Source organism: Grus americana, chromosome 2, assembly GCF_028858705.1.
Source record: "Grus americana isolate bGruAme1 chromosome 2, bGruAme1.mat, whole genome shotgun sequence".
Classification (NCBI taxonomy): domain Eukaryota; kingdom Metazoa; phylum Chordata; class Aves; order Gruiformes; family Gruidae; genus Grus; species Grus americana.
In genome coordinates, this window is record NC_072853.1 from 4,822,536 (window position 1) to 4,844,557 (window position 22,022).

At 44.7% G+C, this 22,022-nt stretch overlaps 2 protein-coding genes across 22 annotated transcripts in view; one reads left to right on the forward strand and one right to left on the reverse strand.

Moving 5' to 3' along the window:
• PTK2 (protein tyrosine kinase 2) overlaps window positions 1–19,015 on the forward strand; it is a 224,137-nt gene extending 205,122 nt beyond the window's left edge. For 20 of the 21 annotated variants that reach the window (XM_054814477.1, XM_054814476.1, XM_054814479.1 and 17 more), the window contains 6 exons: window positions 2,868–2,930; window positions 10,594–10,633; window positions 11,377–11,483; window positions 16,074–16,229; window positions 16,696–16,776; window positions 17,750–19,015. In XM_054814477.1, the coding sequence (XP_054670452.1) occupies window positions 2,868–2,930; window positions 10,594–10,633; window positions 11,377–11,483; window positions 16,074–16,229; window positions 16,696–16,776; window positions 17,750–17,962 (660 nt within the window). In that variant the 3' untranslated portion in view covers window positions 17,963–19,015. Of the gene's footprint in view, window positions 1–2,867; window positions 2,931–10,593; window positions 10,634–11,376; window positions 11,484–16,073; window positions 16,230–16,695; window positions 16,777–17,749 lie in introns of those variants that run through there. The other variant, XR_008575651.1, reaches the window with a different exon arrangement.
• Window positions 19,016–20,312: 1,297 nt separating this feature from the next.
• On the reverse strand, window positions 20,313–21,815 carry RPLP1 (ribosomal protein lateral stalk subunit P1). Its single transcript, XM_054814497.1, has 4 exons — window positions 21,632–21,815; window positions 21,437–21,511; window positions 20,881–21,001; window positions 20,313–20,433 (listed from the first exon to the last, which is right to left on the reverse strand). Exons 1-4 carry the CDS (start codon window positions 21,701–21,703, stop codon window positions 20,354–20,356), a joined length of 348 nt encoding a protein of 115 aa, XP_054670472.1. The 5' UTR covers window positions 21,704–21,815; the 3' UTR covers window positions 20,313–20,353.
• Window positions 21,816–22,022: the final 207 nt, after the last annotated feature.

Here is a 22,022-nt window from a genome sequence, read left to right on the forward strand (position 1 = left end):
TGAGGGACTAAAATTAAAGCTTTTGCCACTGTGGAAGCATAAGAATTGCTGCTAAATAATATTTAAAAATACAATGGGAGTTTGGTCTTAGATAGCACCTGAACTGTAAAATCATTTGTCTTTTGAAGTTTCTACAGCTACACAAATGAATAAATCAGAATATCATTAGATACTCTGTTAGAATTCATTAGAAAACAGTCAAGTCACTAGAATTGGGCCTCTTAGTCACTGGACACAAAACTGTGTTGAATATTTCTCTTGTTCCTTGTGTTCCTAACCATCCGTGTTTTGATGAGGCGGAAGGAGGAAACTGGAGAAGTTAAAAGGGCTTGCGTTTATGTACCACCAAAGATTTTCAGTCCTTATTTCTAAGATGGAAATAAGCAGATCACCGAGGTGCAGGTGGGTTGTGTAGCTGTACAGACCGCTTGTGGGCCCTTGGGTTTGCCGCTCCCCGTTGGCACTTGGTATCTTCGCTTTCAGATCAGGCTCTTGGAGATGCCTGGCCAACACCACTGCCTTATGGCTTCACTTGCACGGGGGTAGTCAACAGAACTCGGTATCTTTGGTGGCAATGCGTGAAGCAAGTACTTGTCAAGTTAATAATGCTTGTTTTAGTAATATTTTATGTGTATTTACAGCCTTTCTGTGGAACGATTCTTAGACTGTAGCTAGGTGGTTCTGTACTGTTCACATATTTGATCTCCTGAAGTCCACTCCTCTGCTGCGCGTTTGCTGCTAGTGGTGACTTAAGTAATTGAATTGTTGCTGTGATGTGAGGTTGTAGAATTGGGCATTTGGAGAGCTCGGGTGCTGAAAGGGAGGACCTTGCTAGTAAGATAAAGAGGGGAGGAGATGGATATTATATCTGTTAATTTAACTTTTTTCTTACAATACTAGAAAAAGTCTGTTACTTGGACTAGTGCGTATTTTTGTACTTCTCAATCTTTTAAAAAACGCTCAATATTTCATTATCTTTGGAGTCTGGTTTAGGGTGCATTTCTGGAGGAATAAATTGTTAAAAGTGCAAAGAGCATTAAACACCTCTGTGATAAAATAGTCTTTGACTGTTTCCAAAGACTTTGGGCACTTCCCTGGCTGTAAACTAACATGAAACGAAGGCAAATTGTGAGCGTCAGTGTAATAGAAATGTAGTTAGCCCTGTGCTTACATAAACAAGGATAGCTGTTTGCTTGAGCTTACAAATAAAATGAGAATCATGACTTGCTTTAGATATCTAATGAAGTATCTAACATACCCATATCAAATGAGATTTTAATCAGAAAAAAATCCTTCATCATAATGAAGGAAATAAACTGGAGATTCATCAGTGGTAGGTTTCGTCATAAAATTTGTCACAAATTCCCGGAGAAACATTAGGAAATGGCTTGCTTGTGTCTGCTTCAGTTCTTCACTTTTAAGATGGGGTTAAATATTTCCCTGTCTAGTATGATTTGTCTATTTTTAATCTGCAAGTTCTTTCAGGCAGCGACTGTCTCTGGCTGGCCGTGCCTCTGGCTGTGCCTCAAGTCTGCAAAGACTGAATGAAAATCCCAAGTATAAGCCCTCCTGACGGACTACCAGCACAATTGGAGTATTTTTCCTGATAAAAGATCAATATTAGTGTATCTTTGCAAGTTCCGTCTGCCCTGCTGGCTTTTTAGGGTCACTTAGCAGGATATGCGAGTTGGAATTCTTCTTCAGTGCTTTTAGAAAGAGAGAAGGAAAGGGATCTGGAGTAGTTCTAAACAAGAAATGGAGATATTTGTCCCCCAAAACTGACCCTGAAAGAACATGGGGTCAGTTTAGTTACAGTGCCTATTCACACGACTACGTTTCTCTGAATAAAAAATTTTCATTCTCCTCCTCTGTGTGCGTCCATTTGATGTATGTATGCGTACAGACATGTGATGGAAGCTGTATTTACACTGATGTAGATATGCCTTTTAGCCATTTTCATTACCTCCTCATCCAGTCTCGTAGGAGACTGAAGAGTCAGATAAATCCTCTTTGTTTTTACATGCCAGAATTAGCGTGCTAGAAAAGCACTCTCATTTTGCTGAACTTGTATCTTCAGATCAGTGTTAACCTTTGTTTCACATCCACTCTTCCTTTGTCTTTCCATGTAATGAATGTTGTCCTCGAAAAATAAATATACCTGGATTTTCTGGGGAGATGAGAAAAAATGAGCGGTTTCTGTGTGAAAAAAAATGGTGTGGTCTTATTTTTACTTTTTAAAGCAATCGAGTCCCGGGTTCCTCTGTCTCGCTTAAAATACAGAAAATGGAAATTCGTTTGTTGCTTGTGTCAGGAGAATAGTGTATCTGGATGTCTTTATTAGCTTTCTGTATCCAAATGCAGTGTTTAAAAAGCTCCAATAATTGGCCCCATTTGCAGGCTTGGAGAGGGAGCCAAGTACATATAAGCCGTCCTCGGGCAGGAAGCGGGAATTAATGCGCAGCGTTTCTCATCCCGTGGTCGAAATTTTGCTGCTGGGAAGCAAGCAACTTTTTAAAAAAAAAAAAATCCCCAACTTTTGCTGCCTTTGAGAAAATTAAAATGCAGGTTTTTCAGTGTTGTGTTAGGGAAATGGTACTATCAATATTTATAACAAGCATTTTTACTCATGCGCTGAGAACGGGTGGTTAAGAAGCAGTCGAGAAGGCTGCCCGGAGTTTCAGTAGCTGCAGTTGCAGAAGCGCGTAGTCGCAGCAGCGGCGGGGGCGTGTAGACTGGAATGAAATGACATCTGTATTTGTCAGTGTAAATTTTCAACAGTATTTTTCTGTCTCGATAATGATTTTAAGCCTAGGTCGCGCGAATCGGTAAGCAGAGTACAGAATGAAAATTTTAATTTTTGTTTTTAGAAACCCGATGTGCGGCTCTCCAGAAGCAGCATCGACCGAGAGGATGGAAGTCTCCAGGGCCCAGTAAGTATGTGTGGGATCTTTTCATCTCCCCACTCTTTCTCCGGTTTCCTGGTAGAACATGTTGTACGCTGTCTTGATTATGGGAGATGATTTAGTTTTTGCTAAATGTTTCCACTATTATTACATGGTTCTGCAACTTTCCAAGAGGCTCAGCTTCTGTGGGAACAGCAGCCGTGGCAAACTTGTTCATGCAGCAGTTTGGGGGATTTGGGGTTTGGTTTTGTTGGGTTGTTTTTTTTCTTCTTGAAGCTGCTCTTGTAACAAATACTAAAATGTTTCCACAGATATTTTGCAATAATTTTTTAATGTTTGTGTGCTGTATAATTGGACCTTTTATTTAAAAATGTGGATAGTTTTCTGAAAGTTCTTTCAACAGGAAGCAGGATTAAAATAACTTCTGCAGTTGTTTAAATATCTGAAGGGTTTTCTCACAAGGAATGTAAATGTTACTATTGTATTACCCAGAAATCTGTTTGGGGGAAATGATCCGCTATGAAACAAATGCAATAAACCCCATAGCCATTCATTTATTGCCAGACAACAGCTGCAGCTGTGGTATTCTTTCTTACTGGCTTAACTCCTGTCTGTTTAACCAAAAACATCTCTCCAATTGTTTAATTGCCATTGGAATCTGTGAATCATACTGATCGAAATGGGGGGGGGGGTTAGGGTAGGGACTGTTAATGATAGAAACCTGATGCTTCATCTACCGTTTGTCCCCAGGCAGCACCTTTAAAATAGTTAATATTTTAAATTCACTTCCCTATTTCACTTGGGATGCAATTGTAAACTCCTAGTTTGGCTTGAGTATTTCTTCACTGCCTAAGAATTTAGGGACTTTTCCTGCATTTGCAGCCAAAGTACAATCATGAATGAGTATATTAATGACACACTGCAGCATGGTCTCTAGAGACATGCCTGGAAGCTGCTAAGATTTTTTCCACGAAATTGGAGAAGGCTTTTAGTTATTGTTATGTCTTTGCCATTGTTACATCTTTATGTAAGAGCAAGTAAAGTATTGCTGCATTTTGTGCTGCTCATGACAATGCTTTGAGATAACCTGGAGATTTTGAAGTCATGTCAGAGGTTCGATTCAGGTGGCTGTCAGTGGCAGTGGGTTTCAAGTTTAGCTTCTTGCAGCCAGCTGGTTTCTCTGCCTGCTGCTTGATTTCAGCGCGACTGCTTGGGGTTAGAATAAAAAATACAACACCCAGATCCCAAACTGCTTGTAGGGGAAGTCCTGGCTTCCCAGACGAGGTAGTACAATTTCACACCCCATTTAAAAGAGCGTGAAGAAAACATTTAGTGATCATTGACAAAATGAGTTTTAAAAGAGACTCTAATTTGTGGTAACTACATTTCCAGTTCGAAAATTTGATTTCGCATTTTTATAGTTCTTAATACATTCAGAACATAAGTCTGACTGACTTCATTTGCAGTGGGAAATGTCTGTGAGTCAGCCTCAATTTCTCATCGAGAGGATGAGAAATAGGCAGTAGTCATTTCTAGGAGAACTACGATTAAATAATTGTCCAGTGTAACACAGAGATTTCTGTGACAGTGGTGAGAACAGAATCCAGTTCACTGAGGTGTCATTTACGTCTTCCCCACAAAGTAACATTTTATTTGAGTAGTTGTTGTTGTGGTAGTTGGAACGGGAGCAGAAAGCACAGCAGCTCTGATTCCTGCTCGGAACAGCAGCATCTGCCCAGTTCAGGGATGCTGGGAGGGAGAAGGAGTAATACACAATCGTGTTCAAGGTGCAGATGAAAAGTTATCACATGCATTTTAGTAGTTCCTTGCTGATGAGCACGCGGCTGTATAACTTTGTGCATGTTCTTTAGACGTATACTTTTAATACACCATTTTCTGGCGGTAAAAATGCAAGAATTGTTTTAGTGGGATTTTATTCTCCTTCCTCCCCCCTTTTTCTTTCCCCCCAGGGTTACCAGATTTGAAATATTTAGGTTAACAACACAAATCAAAGTTAATGTCTTGACTGATGATGCTGGCAGAAAGCAGATGGTTTTTTCTAACTATAGAGGGCAGCCGTTTGACAGTGTGTGAAATGATCGGCCAGTGGGTTTTAGAGGTTCATGGTGACAGCACAAGAGTTTCAGGACTTTGGATCTTTATTTCTACTCCTGGTTCCTGAAAGAGAAATTTGATTTTTTCAAGTCTGTAGTTACAGACTCGGAGTAGGCAGGGTGAATATGCTCCTTTATTTCTAGCCATCACGTTTCTGCTTTAAAGCATTCACTTGATGGAAGTTCTTACAAGTTTTGTAGATGATGTTCTGATTTCTCCCTATGCGATACACATTTATGGAACCTTACTTTCTGAAAGTTGTGCTTCTTGCCACAGTTTTCCACAGTACACTGATAGAAGTTAGCTTGAAGTCGAGCGTTAGTGTGGGAATTTTCAGGTCACGCAGTTAGAATTTGGCAAAGTTTTGAGCAGCTGAAAGCAGGCTTCGTGAAGCGCCAGGCAACCTTAACTATAGGAGCCATTGTCGGCTCTGCCTGTAATTTTAAAACCATAACATGAATTTCTAAAAATGCCAGGCTGAAGCTTTGAATAAATGTTGAACTACAATCATGAGTATCCCTCCAGTTTGTTAATGGAAAAATGAGTTGTCAAGGCATGAGCTTCTTGGTTCAGTTTGGAGGATGTCCTGCAGACTTTCTGCGTGCTGTTGGGCAGGTTGCTTGGTGTCCTCACTGAAATGAGGTGACAGTGGAGTTAGAAGCTAAGGAATAGTAAGTGTACTGCTGTTGCCTCTGTTACCTGGGTGTGATTCTGAAAATACAGAATGTGAGATGTTAAAAACAGTTGTTTAAAAGGTCAGAAAAGAAAGTTAATGAATTAACATTTTAGGTGGTGATTTATGGTAGCATTATCCAGAGCTGAAGGTGAATTGAAGCAAATACTGTGTTTTTGTACCATTAAAAGTGAATTCTAAGCAGTCTGAATGTCATCTTCAAAGTGTTGAAAAAACAGCTTCCTTAGGTCTGATGCAAAGAAGTATTCTGACTTTGCAGAAAGTGGTCTTTATTTTATAAATTAATGCCTTTTTGAGAAGTTTCAGTACTAGACCTATTAAATTCTGCCTGCCTTCAGTGTTTTACTTTGCAATGAAAACTCCTTTAAACAGATACGCTTGCCTAAAATGTGACGGTTGGGATTGTAATGCTTTTTATGACACAACAACTGCAAGTTTTGTGCAAAGTATTAATTTGGTTGAGACCAAACAGATTTTCATCTTTCATAGAACCACAGAATATCTCAAGTTGGAAAGGACCCATAAGGATCGTTGAGTCTAACTGCTCCTTGCAGGACCACCTAAAACTAATACATATGCCGAAGAGCATCATCCAGATAGTCCTTGAACTCTGACAGGCTTGGTGCCGTAACCACTTCCCTGGGGAGCCTGTTCCAGTGACTCATATTCAACTTGCCATCGACCCACACCCCCAGATCTCTTTCCATGGGGCTGCTTTCCAGCCTCTTGTCCCCCAATTTGTACGTATACCCAGGATTACCCCATCCCACATGGAGAATCTGGCACTTGCTCTTGTTAAATTCCATACGGTTGGTGATTGCCCAGGTCACTAGGCTATCCAGATCTCTCTAGAAGGCCTCTCTACCCTCAATGGAGTCCACAGCTCCTCCTAGGTTAGTATCAGCAGCTAACTTACTTAACGTACATTTGATTCCTGTGTCCAGATCATTTATAGATGATAGACATTAAAGAGCACAGGCCCTAAAATTGAGCCCTGAGGAACCCCACTGGTGACTGGCCACCAACCCAACCTGATGTAACCCCATTTACCAAAACTCTTTGAGCCTTACCTGTCAGCCAATTGCTCACCCATCGTTTTATGGACTAGTCTAGCTGCGTGCTGGACATTTTGTCCAGGAGCATACTGTGAGCGACAATATTAAAAGCTTTGCTAAAATCCAAAGCCATCACATCTCCTGGCTTCCTTTGGTCAACTAGATGGGTGACCTTGTCATAAAAGGAAATTAAGTTAGTTAAGCAGGACTTTCCCCTCATAAACCCGTGCTGCCTATGACCACGTTGCCTCTCAAGTGTTTTTCAGTAACTCCCAGAATAACCTTCCCGTAATTTTACCAGGCACTGCATGGACACTGACAGGCCTGTAATTACCAGGGCCTGCCTTCTTACTCTTCCAGAAAACAGGGACAACGTTTGCCAACTTCAAATTGACTGGGACCTCTCCAGACTCCCAAGACCCTTGAAAAAGAATGGAGAGAGGTCCTGCAGTACCATCAGCCAGCTCTTTCAGTACCCTGGGATGAGTCTTATTGGGCCCCAGAGACTTATGTGCCTCCAGCTGGAGCAGCAAGTGTCAAACAAGTTCAGAGCTGGCTGGGAGTTTATCATTCCAACACGGGGCTCCGGGGGTCCCAGGGCCCATCATCAGTGTTGAAGACAGAGGCAAAGAAGGCGTTAAAAGTCTCCACTTTGTCTATGTTTCTATTTGTGAGGTGACCAACCTTATCAAGCAACAGATGTTGCTCCAATTCTCCTTTTGCTGTTAACATATTTTAAAAAGCCCTTTCTGTTTTCCTTCAGAGTGTTGGCCAGCTTGAACTGTAACTGAGCTTTGGCCACACTAATTTTCTGCCTACAGTGGCGAACAGCATCTCTGTAGTCCTCCCATGTCAGCTGTCCTTGCTTCCAGTGTCTGTACACTTTCCTTTTCCACCTAAGTTCTAGAAGGTGGTCCCTGCTTAGTCAAGCCAGCCTTGTGCCCTGCTTGCTTGACTTCCAGCACTTTGGAATTGCTTTCTCCTGTGCTCTTAAGAAATGGCTCTTAAAAAGCCACCAGCATTCACGGACCCCAGTACCTTCAAAAGCAGATTCCCAGGAGACCTCACTAACTAGCTCCTTCAGCAGCCTGAAGTCTGCTCTCTCCATATCCAGGGTCAAAGTTTTGCTGGCAGGTTTGCTCCTATCTCCAGCGATTTGAAACTCCACTACTTGGTGGTCATTGTGACCGAGAAGCCACCACTTGCCCACAAGGCCTTCTCTGTTTACAAACAACAAATCTAGGAGGGCACTTTTCCTAGTCCGTTCCCTTAGTACCTGCACCAAGAAGTTATCTCCAATGAGCTTCACAAATTTCCTGGACCCGTTTGTGCCCACTGTATGATATTCCCAGCTGATGTCTGGGAAGTTAAAATCACCCACAGGGACAAGGGCAGTTGATCTAGAGATATCCCTTAATGCCTTGTAGAATAATTCACTGGTGGTGTCGTCCTGGCTGGCTGGGAGGTCTCACACCTGGCTGAGTAGACTCCCACAAGAACATCTGCTGTACTTGCTTTTCCTTCATCCTTACCCAGAGGCTCTCAACCGTGTTGTCTCCAACTGCAAGCACCATACAATCCAACCCCTCCCTTACGTACAGCACCACCCCCGGCCTCGCCTGCCCTGCCTATCCCTGCGGAAGGGCCTGTCACCGTCCATCACGGCACACCAGTCACAGGGCTCATCCCACCGGGTTTCACTTATGCCCATGATGTCACAGCTCTGGGACTTGGGCCAAAGCTCCTGGCTCCTCTTTTTCTTCCTCGTGCTGTGCACATTAGTACAGGGACATTTCAGATGTGCTCCAGTGTACTCAGCACGTCATGGAGCTGACCAAAGGACCTCGCTAGTGCACAGTCCCTCAAACATTAGTGTGCCACCCCCAGGCTTATCCCTAGCAAGCCAGGTTTTATCCCTTTTCCCTTCAAACCTAGTTAAAAGCTCTTTCAATGAGCCCTGCTAACTCCTGCACAAAGATCCTTATCCCCCTTTGAGACAGCTGTACCCCATCAGTTGCCAGCAGGCCTGGTGTCTTACAGACCGACCCATGATCAAAAACCCAACGTTCTGTTGGTGACACCAGTTGTGGAGCCAGGTATTGATCTGCTGAGTCTTCCTGTTTCTTCCCTCATCATTCCCTGCAACTGGAAGGAGAGAGGAGAACACTACTTGTGCTCCTGATCCCTTAACCAGTCATCCCAAGGCCCTATAGTCTCTCTTGATCGCCCTTGGCCTTCTTATTAAAGCTTCATTGCTGCCTGCATGAAAAAAATCAATAATGGAGAATAATCCGAGAACCCTACTAAGGTAGGAAGTTTTCTCATCACATCTTTAACCTGAGCCCCAGGGAGGCAGCAGACTTCCCTAAGAATTGTGACTGGTCGGCATACTGGACTTTCTGTTCCCCAGAGAAGAAAGTCTCCTATGACAATGACCCATCTTTTTTTCTGTTATGGAAGCAGTTTTGATGGAGGGTGTAGGCCAACTTAACCTTGGTGACACCTGCAACCTAGATAGACCATTGTCCTCGTCATTGTTCAGTTCCACTTGCAGAGCCTCGTACCTGTTATGCAAGGGCACCTGGGAAGGTGGGGGAGTCAGAGATGTGCCTGCTGCGCCGGGCAGGAACTTGTCGCCATTGGCCCTTGTCCCTTAAGTCACAATGTTCTCCTAGGCAGAGAGAGGACAGGGAATCCTAGACTGTTTCCCCAAATCACGTGTCCTGCCTGCCTGCTGGGCCTGTCCCCGGGAAGGTGGGGTGTGGTTCCAGTAGTCTGTCTATCTCTCTCACTCTCCCTGATACTCCTCAACCTGCTCACCTCCTCCCAGAGCTCTGTCACTGAGCAGAGGAGTTCCTCCACCTGGTTGCACCTCCCACAGGTGTGCTCACTGCTGCCATCCTGTACTGGTGTAAGAGCAGGGCACAGCCTGCAGCCTGACACCTGGGTGGCAGCGTGTTCCCACCACAGCTCTGTCTGGGAAGCTGTGTCAGCTGGGGTGGGTGCAGAGTTTAGAGAGGCCATGGCCTTCTGCTGGATGGATACCACTGCTCCCTGGTCGAGCTGGCAGAGTTACAGCACCCTTCCTGCTCAAACTGCCGCACAGACTGCCACACCATGCCCTGTTTGAGGCACTCCTGGTCACTAGCGCTCCCCAGGGGTTTCTTTGATAGGTGTTGAGGCTTGGCCACCATTGCTCCTGGCCCTGCCCTTGTCAGCCGCTGTCACATGAGCTGCGGGCTCTTGGCGGGTCTCTCCGCTGCCCATCATGCCGGTACCGGAGCTGCTCGCCTCGGCGACTGAGGTTGGCATGAAGGCTGTATAAATATAATTACAAGGAAATTCACTTCAATCTATTATTAAATACTTTCAGATAAATAAGCAAATTGACCTTGATGAAGAGCTTTGCAACAAAACCAGCTTAGAAATGCGTTACCATTATGGAAACCATTCAGCAGTGCAGAACTACCTTAGTCTTCTAATTGTTGCACTGCCATTTCTTCTTCACCACCGTGACTTCTACAGTTTGATCTCTGAATACAGACTAAAAATGATTGTGAATATACCACCACATTTGATGGATAATGAAGGATAAATGGTAATGTAGACGCCAGGGCTGTTGTGAGTGATATAAAATAAATGAAAATTCTTTTCTTCCTCTATAAGTAATACACCTGTAGTTAGGACCTCAGCTAATGATAGTGAATGGGGATGTGTTTTTAACTGTTGGGAAGTGTGCTGAGAACTGGCTACTCTCTGTGTTTGAGATTGCGCTGATGAAAGTTGTGAGCACTGTAATAACTAGTCTGTGTATTTTATTTTGTAGGCTGGTAACCAGCACATATATCAGCCTGTGGGTAAACCAGGTAAGCAGTAAATTCATATACCGTCATCTTGAATCCTTGATTCTTCTAGCAGCAGAGGTGAACAAAGTTTTTTGCCGGTATTTTCATACAAGGGGTGGATTCAATTCCAGATAACTACACGTAGGTGTTTCGGTGCACTATGTGTTTGAATTCCCTGTGCAGTCCCCAGAGCTGTAGTCAGCAAAACCAAGAAAGTGTTTCATCAATAGGTGGGAAGTGTCTACAGGAAGCTGAGTCACTGTGTAGGACTTCACCGTGTGTGGAGTTCGGACATGTAAAACAAAAGTAGACACCTAAATTTAGGTTTCTCAATCTCAAAGGGAATCACACCCAGGATTTTTGCCATGGAGAAGTCTGATTTTCCCAGACATGTACAGCATGTGTGGCACTCAGCTGAGGTGCAAAGGGGCAAGTACCTCTCAGGTTTGGGGTAGGTATACTATGAGTAGCAGTTGCCCTATGAAGGAATTTTCGAAGTATCTTACTAAAACAGCCGTGTTCTCATAATCGCAGAAAAACTTGAATAACTCCACAACCTTTTCTATCTGCATTGCTTCAGTAGGAATACAGATTGAGGTGTAGCTCCTACAAACAATGGATTTACTGTAAGACACATAAAGATACACATCTCTTCTGCTAGTACAGTAAAGCACGTGTAGCCTTTGTAGTGTTGACAGACCAAAATTACGCAGGGCACATCTGATACGTTAGTCCTCTAAAATGCACATTGTTTTGTTAACCAGATCACGCAGCTCCACCAAAGAAACCTCCCCGCCCTGGAGCCCCCAGCCACTTGGGCAGCCTTGCAAGCCTGAACAGCCCTGTGGACAGCTACAACGAAGGCGTGAAGGTACGTTGCTCAGCGTCACATGAAATGTGCTTCAGAAAATTAAACATTACCACTCCGAGATAGTTTGCTGTTCCTGGAGTAGGGACCATGGAAAGCAAAAGTCACTAAACTTCCCAAGTAAATGTCGTCATGGGGCAAACATGCGCTGGCAGCTCTCCAGGGAAGTGGGGAGTTAACTGGTAGGCTCATATCCTGCATTACTGTGATTCAGCATGTTACTCACCTAGAACCTTTCCCAGGTGAGTTTATTTCTAGTTCGAAGATCATATGAGGTCTTCCGTATGAACCCATCCTCCCTGTTCAGCACCTTTTTAAGCAGAAAAGAGCACAGCCAGGGTTCCCAGTTACCAAAGTCTCCTGTCATCGGTCACAGAGAAGTGAGACATGTCTGAACTGTGATGCTCCAAAAAGCTCTTGCTGCAGCACCAAGGCTCCTCAAACCCTACTAGCTCTGGGGGAACAAGGGAAGAGGGGAAATGGGCTGTCTGACCTGTGATTGAGATACTTTCTAATGTGTTGTTACATCTCCACTAAATAGGTAATAAAACCAAAATTGAAACTTGACAGTTTTCTAGCAGAGCGATGCTGCAGGGTGCTGTGAAACACAGCGTCCTGTCCCCTGTTGCAGCTGGTGTCAATGGAACTGCTCCTTAGTATGTCAGTCACTTTTAAAATCGTGCCTCTAGGTGTGGTTCCCTGCCTTTGGGACTCTGTTACCTTTCTGATCTTCAGGAAACAGAAACCTGAGTGACCTCGGGGCCTCCTGAGGGGAACCAGTGGAGCTGTTTCTGCTGCTAGCAATTTCCAGCAGCTAATTCCCAACAGGGGTTGGGAATTCTCTGTCAGTAATACTCTCACAGAAATGCAGCTGATCTATACACATCGCCATTTTATTATTTCACAACCTTTGCAGCTAGACAAATACCCCTCCACAAAGACTGTTGTTGTTCTGACGACAGTATCATGGACCAGAGCGTTAAAGCAGGATCGCTCCTCCTGCTGCTCCTGTTCTGTCAGTTGATGCCATCAGTAGCGCCCAGGGAGGTGATGTATTTCTGCTCCAGCTGTTCCCTGAGAGGAGAACAATGGGGTCGGCGTTAGAGCACAGGCTTCTGCAAACACACCAGGGCAATCCCTACTGTAATACAGCACCTAGTGCTAATAGTACAGCTCCTCGCAGAAGGAGAACCTCCTGCTAATCTGAGCTCTGCCAAGCCTGTAGTAAAGAGCGGGAATCCATGTTGTAGTAGACACAGCTATTGTGATAAGCGACATTTATTTTAGGTAGTTGAAGAAAATACAGGAAAAAATGCGGTTCATCTGACCGTGAAATTCAGAACTTGCCATCAAAGCAATATGTTTAGCACAAATCGATCTCAGCCCCCTGCCTTGCCTGTCTCACTCTTGCTCTCTTGTTTGGAGATTATTGGAGTATTTAAGAAACATCGTAAATAGACAGCAGTGGTGAATTTGAGCAGGATCATTTATTATAAAGCGATGCCAGTGCTTTTGAAGCTGCCAAACCTCAGAAAATGTCAAAAAGAAGTAACAGATGTGTAAACTTGGCTTCTCTAAAATTTCCTTTCTAAATGCTGATACTGGAACATGAAAAATGTTTTCTGAAATACATCCTTTTGACAACAAACAAACCTTAGCAGCCGAAGTCATCAGAAATAACAAGTAAACAAGATTTGTGTACTAAGTGGCTTCTTCAGTAGAAAAGAAGGGCTGATTTTGTTTTTTCTGTCAAGAGTTTCTTGAAATTGGATTGTTTTATGCCCCTTCGAGAAAACAGCCCATTATTTTTTGATAGCGTATAGTCTACTTTGAGTCTGCAGTCCTAAACTGAAGATGCTTTGGGGTTCATTTCAGACTCCCTTTTCTGTACACTCATTTGAGAGTCCCATTTCAGTCTCCTTTTTCTGCAGAATACAAATTAAGAGGATTTGAACTGCTTGCCCTCGGGAGCCTTTAGGGCACGCACCAGGAAATACGTGGTTTCTGTTACTTGCTGAGGCAAAGTCAGCCAGTCCACACAAAGAAACTTCTGACTTCATAGTCTGCAGAGCAATACTGTTGATGTTGGGTGTATATACACAAAAAAAATTGAGTGTTAAGAAATGCAGATGTCCGTACTCTTGCAATGTTAGGGCCTGGCCTCAGGAATTAAGTGGGTTGGGTATAATCCATTTAGAATGAGTTCTTGGTAGCTCTTAGCCACGACTGTGATAAATCATCGCGAACAGGAGCTGCACAGTTAGATGACCCTGTATTTCACGTCGTATCTTTTTCTAAAGAAAAAAAAATTCAGAAAGATTAACGCAACATTTTCTTAAATCTATTGAGTACTGGATTGTTTGTATAAAGGGACCAGGGTTGCGCAGGACATGTTTCCCACCGTTGCAGAGGCCCTCTACTCCATTCACCACTTTGCTGCTCGCCAAACTGGCTTGCTCCTGTCAAGCTTTGCATGATCTCTTCCCCATGTGTTTAGTAAAAAGAAAGCATGGGTGCATGGCAAAGACTTCCACTTCCTGCGCGGGTGCACAGCAGGTTGCCAGCACACGGTGCTTCCGTAACAAATGGGCCAAGAGCTAACACGAATGACTGCCAATACTGTTGAGGATGCGTTTTTGTTGCAGGCTTTTTAACTGGTCTCTTATTGCTACACATGTTTTGGGTTTGGTTTGGTTTTTTTTTTTCCTGCTGAGTTTTATTAATATTGTTTTTCTTTTTTCCCTTCTTTTGGTAAATTTCTTTAACCTTCCCCCACATTCTGCTCAACCATAGCCATGGAGGGTAAGCAGTGCGTGAGCGTGTGTGTACGTGCCCTATTCCAAAATGTCTTTGCATGTGACTTTGCCAGATGACCGTTTAACTTCTCGATTGCTGAAACCAACTAGAATTGCAGCCTTTTACTGGTGACTGAGGCAATTACAATGTTCTTTTTCCTAAAGTATTTTCTGATCGATACACTAGATTGAATTTCTGTAATAGGTGTCAGTACCCACTTAGAGAAATGCAACAAAATGGAATCACCATGCACTAAATCCTGCACTCCTTCCTTGGACAAAGTTTCATCTAAGTATTTTGTAATTTCATCATAGAACCATGGAATGGTTTGGGTTGGAAGGGACCTCAAAGATCATCTAGTTCCAACCCCCCCTGCCATGGGCAGGGACACCCTCCACTAGACCAGGTTGCCCAAAGCCCCATCCAACCTGGCCTTGAACACTGCCACGGATGGGGCATCCACAGCTTCTCTGGGCAACCTGTTCCAGTGCCTCACCACCCTCACAGTGAAGAATTTCTTTCTAACATCTAATCTAAATCGACCCTCCTTCAGCTTAAACCCATTACCCCTTGTCCTGTCACTACACTCCCTGATAAACAGTCCCTCTCCAGCTTTCCTGTAGGCCCCTTCAGGTACTGGAAGGCTGCTATAAGGTCTCCCCGGAGCCTTCTCTTCTCCAGGCTGAACAACCCCAATTCTCTCAGCCTGTCTTCATGGGAGAGGTGCTCCAGCCCTCTGAGCATCTTTGTGGCCCTCTAGACTTGCTCCCAACAGGGTAGTTGGAGGGTCTGGACTCGCTCATCAGTGTAGTATCTCAGGTGCTTCCAATGAAACATCTCTGAAGCTAGGACCAGTTGTAAGAACCAGTAGTAACCCAGCGTGGTGGTGGGCTGAAGTGCCATAAGCCATCTCAGATCAGCAGGGTGGATGGCTGCTGTGTGACCAGTAGGAAACAAGCGATGTTTTAACGTTCTGCTCCCACTAGGTGGTTCCTTGGGCATCCCACAGCAGCGAAGAACTGCAGGGAACAGGGATGCTTGTAGTTTTACAGTTCAGGAGCAGAGATACTGAGGACCTTACAGAGGAAGTTTTCAAAGTTTTGTTTCTTTTCTGGCCCAGGATTATTTCGGTCTGTCATGGAGTTAACTCCAGACAGATCTGACTCAATGAAAGTTTTGCTTGAGTAAAGACTACAGGATTTTTAACACTGGGGGCTTTTTTTCTGATCTGTTGGAAACAAATTGTATGAAAACATTTGGTGTTTCCCACTTGTACCGGTTGACACCAGTTTTTTTAATCTGCTGTGAATTTTCACTAACGAAACAGTAATATGTACTGCAATATTCTCTCTTTACTATGTCAGTATGTTAACTATGTACTCGGACATTGTTTTGGAGCACAAAACAGCTTTCTGGAACAAGGGACCTGATACCTGTTGCCTTAGCAGTCGAACTTGTCCATCAGTAGTGAACCACTTAGATGTGTCAAGTACTCTGTACTCCTCGTTCCTCAAATTATTTTCTTCTCTGTTGTGGGAGTTATACTGGAAGCTCTTCAGGGAAATCCTGGTAAAAATTCCCCTGTGTCATTTCACAGATCAGGTTCAGTCAGAAGAACTAAAGGAAATTTCCTTCAGATCTGGGAGCATGCGTGCTCAGCCAGGACAGGGGACCCAGTGGGACGGGGCGGGAGGCGGTTGGGAGTATGAGACCTTCCCGGCTGTCTGCAGAGGCTGGGAAGTTGCTGAGCCCCATCTGCTGGGGACAGGAGGCTCAACAACCCTTCTCTGCTTCCAGATTCAGCCACAGGAAATCAGCCCTCCTCCTACGGCCAACCTGGACCGCTCAAACGACAAAGTCTACGAGAATGTAACCGGGCTGGTGAAAGCGGTCATAGAAATGTCCAGTAAAATACAGCCAGCACCGCCAGAGGAGTACGTACCCATGGTAAAGGTATGGAGGCAATTCCTAAAATCAGTGTTTTAGTTCTCTCCTGAATGAGGTCTTCAAGTGGCGTAGGAGAAACTTTCTGGAAAGTTGGAAGTAGAAAAGCTTTTTGTGTTTGCAGGGGGGTAACTTGTGGTCACAGGGCTGGAGCTTTGGATACTGTTAACAGTATTGTGGGCAGCGGTGCTTTTATTCCCCAGTTTGCCTGTGCTTATCCAGGGGCAGGCAGTTGTGCGCTATCTTCTCCACATTTCACTATTTTAAGAAAAACCTTTCTTTTTATTAACCCTTTGCCATCTGGTTTTGATGGTGAAACACAGAATTGCAGGTGGGATTTTAAAGCCATGTTCTAACTCCCTTCTTATCTAGATGAGGGATTAAGTATCTATTGCTTCCTGCACTCTCACAATTCTCTTATCCATTCATTCCAAGTTTTTAAAGTTTATTTCCTTAATTTTTTTTTTTTACTTAGGAGGTGGGTTTGGCACTAAGAACCTTACTGGCAACAGTAGATGAAACCCTCCCAGTGCTTCCTGCAAGCACCCACAGAGAGGTACGTAGAGGTCCCCCCATCTGACGCGCAGTCATTACGATTCGTTAGCCTCAGCCAGGACAGCTGTCTGGACATGTCTCGGCTCCCTCTTCGCATATGCGTATGTTTTGACTCACTAAGCAGTATGAGCTCTCAGGTTATAATTCTTCATGAAATTAATTTTATTAGAATCCAATTGCTGTGCAGACATAGGCTTGTATTGATTTAAGTGAAGACACTCAAACTGGATGTAATTGAAGAGCATACAAGACGCACACAAATGAAGTTGACATAACAACTGTTAGCAGCGCTTACGTGGAACTTCTTAGCGCAAGTTTAATCTTTCATTAAATTACAGCTTGCACGCAAAGTCATTAAACAGGTAAATGAGCACAGCTCAGTGCAGCTGGGAGGTTTTGATGAGATATCCCATAATAACCTACTTCTGGATGAGAAGTGACTGAGATCTTTCAGTGAAGTTCACGAGTCAGGAGTAAACCCATTTTCCTCCAAAACCTTGAATGGGTGCGATAATGAGAAAGCCAGAGAATGGTTCTTTAAGTGCTGTCTTAGAGAATCATCCTGACTTAGCTACGTGGTTAAGTAACCTGTATCCAGCTTCTTGACCTGTTTTTTTCAGAGCTACTTTAATAATAGTAATTAAAACAGTGATGACCTAGAAACCTCTAACAAGGTGTTAACTCGAAGACATGGGTTAAAATCCACTACTGGTGATTTAGGTCTTGGTGCCATTTAACAGCGGGCGACTCGGCAGCTGACAAGGTTGCTCTTGGTCCCCACACAGCGTAGAGCAGTCGGTGCTGAAATTCCATCTGCTCCACGCAGTGTCCACAGAAACAGCCCCAGCTTCGATCGGAAATCACAAGCAGGGGCTGTCGAGGGAGGGTAGATAGCGCCATTGCTCTGTAGAATCACTGTCACCGGTGCAATGCTTCTAACAACTTACGGAGTTGACTGAATCTTCTTGTTCCAGATTGAGATGGCACAGAAGCTGCTGAACTCCGACTTGGCCGAGCTCATTAACAAGATGAAACTGGCACAGCAGTACGTCATGACCAGCCTGCAGCAGGAGTACAAAAAGCAAATGCTCACCGCTGCTCACGCTCTGGCTGTGGATGCAAAAAACTTGCTGGATGTTATTGATCAAGCCAGACTGAAAATGATCAGCCAGTCCAGACCGCACTAAGTACTGAGGGAAGAGTTTCATCAGTCTAAAAATTCTGCTTGCGAAAGGATGTTATTTCACCTTCCACCAGCAGTGAGGATTAACCCAGTGTAGTCCTGGCTTTCCAGCGCCTCTTGCTTCAGCAGACCTGACTGACAGCTGTTGGTTCTCTCTCATTACAAAAGTTTAACCAAGTAAGTTTTTATCATAAAGCCAAGCTGGTCTGGGATTCAAAAAGTGGCATTATCACAAGATGAAGTTTGTACAGAAGTCCTCGGGAAATCACAGCTATGGAGCACACTTCAGTTTTATACCATCGCATGGGACACGCTTAGCCTAGAGCTGCCACAGGGTTATGGTCTCGGAGCCAAAACTGTTGGAGCAGCAGATCAGAGAAAGATATTGTGAAGTGAAGAATTCGGGGAAACCTCAGGGCTGAGAATTCTTGCCCACAGTATATGAACTATCCAGACTGGAATTTTTTTATTAGAACACTTATGTCGCAATATGCTAATCACAATTTACAGAGAAAGAATAAAAAGCTATATTTTCAAGACTTCAGTCATTTCAAGACAAACTAAAGCCCTCTTCATCTTCCTGCCTTTTACTTTTATGTGAATGTGTGAAGCATTTGTTTGGAACTAGCTGTAGAACACAACTGAAAACTCTCATCTTTTCCACCAGAATAACATGCCAGTTCTTTTGTAGCAATGTTGTTTTCCTTGGAAGCAAAAATGCTGCTTTGTACCAGAGCAATTCAGAGCTGCATTTAGAGGAGTTCTGTAACCATTCATGTCCCCCATTTTTATATAATTTATAAAGACAGATTAAAGCCATGTTGAATATTTTAAACCCACTGTAGTTAACTAACCCATCCTTTTGTCTATCTTGCCTGGGAGGAGTTACAGTAGAGCAGTGTAATTAGATTTTCCTTGGTTTTCCAGTTATGCCATCTGTTCTGTTAAAATAAAAACCACACTCCCTTTTTGCTGTTGAGGGATATAAATTATTCTCAGGAAGAATATAATGAACTGTACAGTTACTTTGACCTATTAAAAAGGTGTTACCAGTGAAGTTCTGCCTATATTATTCTCTGTGTGCGTGTGCTGCAGAAGAAACTATTGCGAGTTTCCTCTGCTTGGAATTTTGTCCCCACCCTAATCTGCAAGCTTTTAAGAATTCACTTATGCAGGACTTGAGGCATTCAAGAAGAAAATCCAAGATTTAAGTAGGCTTCCAGAAAGCAGTTTTCCCTCCAACTATGGAGCACAGGGAACAAAGTGTTATCATCCAGCTAAGTGACTTGTAAAATTACTTGGTGTCACTCTTTAGATTCTTTTAGACTTTTAAATCCTAGGGAAAGGTTTCTTTAAAAAGGGGTGGGTGGGGGGATAGAGCAGTTGAGCAGTTTGCAGGAATGGTTTTTGGAAGCTCAGTAGAGTTCTCATCAGCTGCAGGGGGTTGCATGAACTAAATTCTTCCACAGGTGTCTGCACCTTTCAAAAAACAAATGAGTTCCAGTTTTGTGGGAAGATGGGACAGTGCAGAGTGCATCAGTTCTCGATCTGCAAGTGGAACAACCCTCCCACACAATTTTGGAGTCTTTATACACTTTGCTAATGCATAATTTTAATATTTTAGAATACACATGAGAAAGCCCTTACCTTGTTCATTTGCTCTGGAAAAGTCCTGTTCAAAAGTAACAGACTTAAGTGACTCCTTTCATGTGTAAAGTTACACATTCTTAACCGCCCACCCTTCAAAGCAGTTTGCAGAGATGCTCTAATTTTTTTCTGGAAAGGCAAAAAAATTACACGCCTTACAATTAAAAAGCAGACTGAGTTTTGCACCAAGGCTAGGTTTTGTATCTACTCATGAATAAATAATACTAGCTTTAGCCTCCAACAGCCTCTCCAGCTGAAAATTGCAGCCTTTTTCCCCACCCTTCAGGTCAACAACTGTCCTCTGCTGTGAAACACACATCATCCCTGCTGTGCCACAGCCTTCAGCTGCCACTGAACAGGTTCAATTACACAGTACTGGAAGCTGCACTGTTGCTAAAGCATTAACGAGACATGCTGCAGGCAAGAGGCTGCAGTACCAAGTCATAACACTTTTACTTACATGACCACAGCCTGTACTTGCCAAGCTGTTAGCATATGCCATGCTCGCTGGGATTACGTTTCCACCTTTGTCCATGCACTATGAATGCAATTGGGAGCTCTAACTCTGCCTATGTTTACTACGAAGAACCAACATGGAAAGCTGTAAAACCCTCATTTAACATGCCATGACAGCAGTATTGGTACCTACAGGTAACCTGGCCATCCTTCATCCACTCCCCTTCACATGCATCCACATAAGAGACAAGTACAATTAAATGTTCTTTATTACAGGCAGGTACAAAACTAATCAGTCAAAAAGACCAAAGCCCATGTCATCATCGGATTCCTCTGACTCTTCTTTCTTTTCCTCTTCTTTCTTCTCCTCAGCTAGAAAAGGAGAAAGGAATCAGAATTTTTCCATTTTATCAGCTCATAAAAGTCACATGCCACTAAAGACTTCACAGACAATGACTGTAACATCAAGATCTGAGCAATCCCAACAAGCTAAGCTCACAACCCAGGGTGACTAGTTTTTCCCCTGCTAGGACAGTGCGTTTGTGCCCTCAAAATTAATTTCTATCATATCTGAAATACTTTAGAGGAGATCTTAATGGTATACCGAAATATCAGCTTTAATTCTGAGGTAACACTAATCCTGTACACTGATTCAAAGTGCAATTCCAGCCTTTCTAAAAATGAGGGTCTGTTTGGCTCTAGAAGACTCATGTGCATATGGAAGAGCCAAGCTGACTCTCAAGCTAGTAACGAGTAGCATTTTAACAAAAAATTTCTTCCAGCTGAAGCTTGCTACGTTGGACCCAGAAGCCCACTTACCAGGGGCAGCACCACCCGCAGGTGCAGCACCACCAGCAGGAGCAGCTGCAGCTGGAGCCCCACCACCACCACCAGCTCCTACATTACAGATCAGGCTTCCGATGTCGATGTTGGCTAGAGCCTAGGGAGAACAAGCACCAGTAAAGCCTCGTTAACACCGGGTGTGTGGGGCAGCTTTGCTTCAGTCCTGTGCACCTGCAAAGTCATACCATGAGTGTGGCAATGAAACCGCAGCATGACAAACGAGCAGCCTGCTTCACCAGCTCGGTGCCGCCAGCGGAGTCACCATAATTCACTGCTTTTTATATTCGTTAAAGGTGGCATTTCAAAACTAAACGCGCAGGGGTCCATCACCACCGGTGAGCCGCTGTTTGGTTGTGATCTGCCCCCAGAAGGCCCCACACCGAGACAGAGGCGGCGCGGTGTCCCTATGTCCGCCATCCCCACACGCTTCCCGCCGCCCCTGCCTTCTTCCCTCACTCCCCCCGAGATGCCCAAGTCACCCCCGCTCCGGCCAGCCCACGGCCCCCCCGGCCCGGCGCTCCCTCTCGCTCACCTTCGCGAAGAGGCCCGGCCAGAACGGCTCCACGTTCACTCCGGCCGCCTTGATGAGCGCGTTGATCTTGTCCTCCTGCAACGACAGCAGCGCTCAGCAGCCAGCCCGGCCCCGCCGCCTCCCGCCCCGCGCCGCTGCCGGCCATGCCGCGGCTCGCCGCCATCTTGTGCCGGCGGGGCCCGGGCTCGCACTCACCGTGACGGTGACCTCATCGTCGTGCAGGATGAGGGCTGAGTAGATGCAGGCGAGCTCGGAGACGGAGGCCATGGTGGGGGCGCGGTGCCAGTCGCCGGGGTGGACGGCCTTAGCTTCAGCTGAAGGACACAGCACCTTGGGCCGCCAGGGAGGAAAAGGGGCGCGTGTCTACGGCGGAACTTTATAATGGCGCCCTGAGCCAATCACAGGCCCGGCGAACTGAGACGCAACAGAGTCGTCAGCGCCGCTGCCCAACCCGTGACCGGCAGGGCAGCCTTGACCAATGCCGCCAGGGGAGCGCTCTGCCAATCGCAGCGTAGTGGGGGATGACGTTCGGTGCGGCTCGGAGAGACGTAGCGGCGCTATGGCGGCCATGGCGCGGCCCGGCCTA